At 46.0% G+C, this 5,000-nt stretch overlaps 1 protein-coding gene across 1 annotated transcript in view; it reads left to right on the top strand.

Annotated features, from left to right (window-relative positions):
• The window catches only part of brsk2a (BR serine/threonine kinase 2a), a 334,316-nt gene that overhangs the window by 287,356 nt on the left and 41,960 nt on the right, over window positions 1-5,000 (top strand). The window contains exons 15-16 of the mRNA XM_063196348.1: window positions 1,933-2,030; window positions 3,782-3,935. Coding sequence (XP_063052418.1) covers window positions 1,933-2,030; window positions 3,782-3,935 — 252 coding nt within the window. The remainder of the gene's footprint in view (window positions 1-1,932; window positions 2,031-3,781; window positions 3,936-5,000) is intronic.

Below are 5,000 nucleotides of genomic sequence, written 5' to 3'. Positions count from 1 at the left end.
ACATCATGGGCACAAAAGGGGGGCGTCCTTGGCAGTGTAGCAGCGCATCTTGGGCCTGGGTGCTGTTAGTGAAGAGAGCCCCTCCAATCCATCACGGTGGAAGTAGCACACTTAACCATCAGACACTTTATCTGTGAGCCTCTCCTCTTCTCCTCCGCGTGCGTGATGAACGAGTCATGATTTCAGTCTGTCCCCCAAGCCCGCAGGCTGCGCTCATTGTCTCATATTCCCCTTGCCTCCCCCACTTGCCTGCTAGCGTTATTCGCATTACCCATACACAGAAGCACACACACACACACACACACACACACACACACACACACACACACACACACACACACACACACACACACACACACACACACACACACACACACACACACACACACACACACACACACACACACACACACACACACACACACACACACACAAACAAGTGCACACACACACGCACAGGTAGACAAACCCTTGCACACATACACCCCCGCATCCACAACCATCACCTTCCCCCTCTCACCACACACACACACACATGCACACACATAACCACACGTAAACATACTGGCATGCACACACACAAACACGGATGGCTCTGGAGACTTGCCAAGAGTTGTTCAGGGACCTGCAGTGCTTAAGAGTCCTTACGGTATTTATGCCTGTTTATGGATGGAGGCGCTGGATTTCTCTCCCGCTTCAATGACCTCTCCTCTTCCCTCCCCTCTCCTCACCCTCCCCATCACCCTCCCCCTCCTCCTCATACTCTCCTCTCCTCTCCTGTCCTGTCCTCTCCTCTCCTCTCCTCTCCTCTCCTCTCCTCTCCTCACCCTCTCTTCTCCTCTCCTCTCCTCTCCTCTCCTCTCCTCTCCTCTCCTCTCCTCTCCTCATCCTCTCCTCATCCTCTCCTCATCCTCTCCTCTCCTCTCCTCTCCTCTCCTCTCCTCTCCTCTCCTCTCCTCTCCTCTCCTCTCCTCTCCTCTCCTCTCCTCATCTCCTCTCCTCTCCTCTCCTCTCCTCTCCGCTGCTCCCATACTGGGCCCTTTCTCATGTAAGGCAAATTTGCCTGAGAGCCATCACTGTTGGAGTGGAGTGCCTCTCGTCTCTGTATCTCGCTGAGGGGTTTCTCACAGCTGTCACTCCACACAAGAGCCCTGTACATCATAAAGACTGTGTATACATTGAGGGCCAAGATGGTGGGCTGTTTACGAGAGAAAGGAGGGGACAGATGGACAACAAAATGGGAAAGAAATTTGATTGTAGGAGAAAAGACAGAAGTGACATGTTATACTATGTTATGGGTGTGCATTGTGCTTGGGTCAATGGCGTTTTTTAGGGGGCTCAGACGTAAGGTGGTACAACCACAGCCAATGCCCTTAAATTAATTAGTAATTGGTAATTAATGAACTGCAATGAATATGCTTCTTTTAATCCACTATAAAGCAATTTAATCCATTCAATAGTGGCATTAAATGTAATCATAACACACAATAGTTCACACACATACATGCACACACAGCATATATAGGTCACCCTCATCATCTTGTTTTTTTTTCTTAATGCACAAGGTTGTTATATTATAGGGAGCATGTTTCAAGATGGCTTATTATTGTCTTGTATACTGTATTGTACAATTGTACTTTTGGATGATTTATATGTTTTATTAGAGTAGGTAGCCTGATCAGGGACTGAGGTAGCAAATTAGCTATCTAGCTATAAACCTTCCATGTATTCACATCTGCAAGTTGTGTCATGGCTCTGCCATGTCATGTTTGTAACAATGTGCACTGCATTGTCCCTGCCAAATAAACTACAAATAAAAAAATTTAAAAATTAGCTGTGGTTGCACCACCCTGTCATGTGCTGCTACTAAAACGCCATTGACCCGCATATCAATGCTCCTCTGTTTCCTTCTGCTTGCTCCTCATCCTGCAGTGACAACCAGGAGAAGATGATTTACTACCTGCTCCTAGACCGTAAGGAGAGGTATCCCAGTCACGAGGACCAGAACCTGCCACCCCGCAATGAAATAGGTAAGAACTCAGAGCTGAGAGTTGGTCTGTGGACGGAGGATGGGCTTGGTGGAGCTCAGAGGCTCAGTAAGCGAAAGTGCAGTGGTCTGCTCTGACCAAAGTAGAGTGAGCTTTGCAGCCAAAGATGTCTATTTATGGTCATTCAAAAATGACAGACATGGGGAGGATCCATATGTTCATGAATGGAAAGTGCACATGTCTAAGTCATATTGAATACCTGTAATTCATTGTGGTGGTTAATATAGGCCTACATGAAAAAAGATAACATTTGCAAATGGGCAGCATACATTTTGGAAATAAACTTAAATTGTCCATACCCTACCTCCAAAACTTGCCTGAGCCTTTGCTGGCTTTCCTCATCCCAATTGATTTGTTCCCTTTTGTAATTAATGTGTTGATTCACTACAAAGTGTAGATAGACCTACTCGTCCAGTAATTCCATATTGCACATTGTATAGACCAGGCCAACCCAAGTGATTGCCTTAACTTGGCTATACCTTAACTGAGCCATGAAATGCATTAACGATGGGGGGGGGCATCAGCTCGATCAGATGCTCAAACGCCAGAAGCAAGCAATCACCAACAGTAACATGCTCCAGTGAAGCAGTTCAGAGATGCACATCTGATCAAATGCACACCCTATTGGCTTCGACCACCGGCCAACACCTTCCTCCACCAGTGGAGTGGAGAACCTTCCAGTGATAAGACTCGTCTTTTCATGGCCAGTTGCATCTGAGTGGTTGAGAAATATAATCCTGGAGAAGACTTTAGTACGAGACGATCATCCCCCTGTGCCTGATTTCATCTTGATGTGTCCCACATGCTGCGCAAATCACAGACAACTTAAAGCATCAGAGGGTTTCACAGGGCACATAAACATGGTCGTTAAATAGACATTGCTGAACTAAACTTCGTGAGTAGTCCGTTTATGGCTCAACAGCAATGCTTTTCTTACAAGACAAAGGGCCTTCATTAACTATTTATAACAATAGCTATAACGTTCCAGTCTAACGTCGCTTTGGAAATAATGTACATTGTTGCATTGTGGGCCACTATACGAGGAAACACAAGAGAAATGTCAAGTCGTTGGGACTGCATCAGTTACAGTTAGCTCTGCTGCGGCGCAAGAACCGGACTACTCTGTATTTGCAGTTTAAGGCATCAGTGTGTGTATACTGTATATTCTATGCATAGCCCTCCAGTTCACCTGATTAAAATCATGAGCACTTCTGTAGAAAGAGCTTTTTATAGACAATGCGGGGCAGCTGAGAAAAAAAAATGCTTGAGGGTCTTAGCAACAGTAACTAATGGGACGGAGCAATTGGAAAAGGTCAATTGATTTATCACCTCATGGTAAATTCAATCTAAGTGTCTACGCCAGCTGTGAGAATGCCCTGCTCATTATTTCATGTCTACTAAAAACATTTATTCTGCTCTTCAAATAGCATGTTTCATCGGGGTTCGAGGCGTTATGCCCAGATGTTCTGTACAGCTGAGACTTTCTGCACCCTCATCTGTCTTTATTTCTGCTTTTGTGTATTTCTATTCTTTCTTTCCCTCGATTTCTGTTTCAAACTCTTTCTTTCTTTCTTTCTTTCTTTCTTTCTTTCTTTCTTTCTTTCTTTCTTTCATTCTTTCTTCTTTGTCTTGGTTTCCATCTTTCTCTTTTCTGCATTTTTTCCTTTCTTTCTCTGTCTTTCTGTTTCTCTCCTTTCCTCTTCTTTATCTCCCCCGTCTCTCTCAAATTGAAGCTGACCCACCGAGGAAGCGTGTGGACTCCCCCATGTTGAACCGGCACGGTAAGAGGCGGCCGGAGCGCAAGTCCATGGAGGTGCTGAGTGTGACGGACGGAGGCTCACCGGTGCCAGCTCGCCGCGCTATCGACATGACGCAACACGGACAGAGGTGTGACATGAACTTATGTGACCTTTTGCACGCATGCGGCATGCGTGCGCACTCTCTCTCTCTCTCTCTCTCTCTCTCTCTCTCTCTCTCAGTACAGTCACTATACAGTCACCACTATGCATCATCATTCATTGTGTTTTTTTGTGAGTGTACATGTTTATTTTGTATATAAATGACGACGTCAAGCCATGAACATGATGCAACCAGGGCCCTCCCGTGGCCAACAGGTAGGGCACTAGTCTGCCATGCGGCCAACATGGGTTCGATTCCCGGCCCGGGTCATTTGCCGACCCCTCCCCATCTCTCTCCCCATTTGCTTCCTCTCCACCTCTCAAACTGTCCTGTCAAATAAAGTCATAAAAGACCAAAACAAATCTCAAAAAGAACATGATGCAACCAGAACAGACCAGGGGTGCATTTCCCAAAAGAGAAGTTGTTAGCCTGTTAGCAACTTCGGTAGTTGCCAATGGGAAAATGCATTGGAAACAACAAAGTAGCTAATGTAGTAAGCAACCCCAGAGGTGTGACATGACCTGGCGTAACCCCTGCCTCTATACACACAAACCACAAGACACTCACATACTGTACAGGCACACACACACACATGCAACAACACAAGTTAGTACTGAGTATTCCCATTTATTCTGATGTTGTGATTTATAGTATAGACCTGTGCATTTGTACTGCTGACATGATGCAACCTGGTCAGAGGTGTCTCATGACCTCATATGACCCTTCGAACTATGCATACACACACACACACACACACACACACACACACACACACACACACACACACACACACACACACACACACACACACACACACACACACACACACACACACACATACACACACACACACGCACACACACACGCACACACACACACGCACACACACAGTCTGTAGACACCATCACCATTGAGAACTGCTGTTGTGACTGACTGCGTATGTGTGTATATATATAGAAGTGCCAGGCCGGTGAACCATCGACATGACGCAACATGGCCAGAAGTCTAATGTCATGACTTTGCATGAGTCACACACACACACACACACACACA

The sequence above is a fragment of the Engraulis encrasicolus genome, chromosome 4 (assembly GCF_034702125.1).
Source record: "Engraulis encrasicolus isolate BLACKSEA-1 chromosome 4, IST_EnEncr_1.0, whole genome shotgun sequence".
Lineage (NCBI taxonomy): Eukaryota > Metazoa > Chordata > Actinopteri > Clupeiformes > Engraulidae > Engraulis > Engraulis encrasicolus.
Note: the sequence above shows the minus strand (reverse complement) of the source record. Positions and strands in the feature narration are given on the sequence as shown.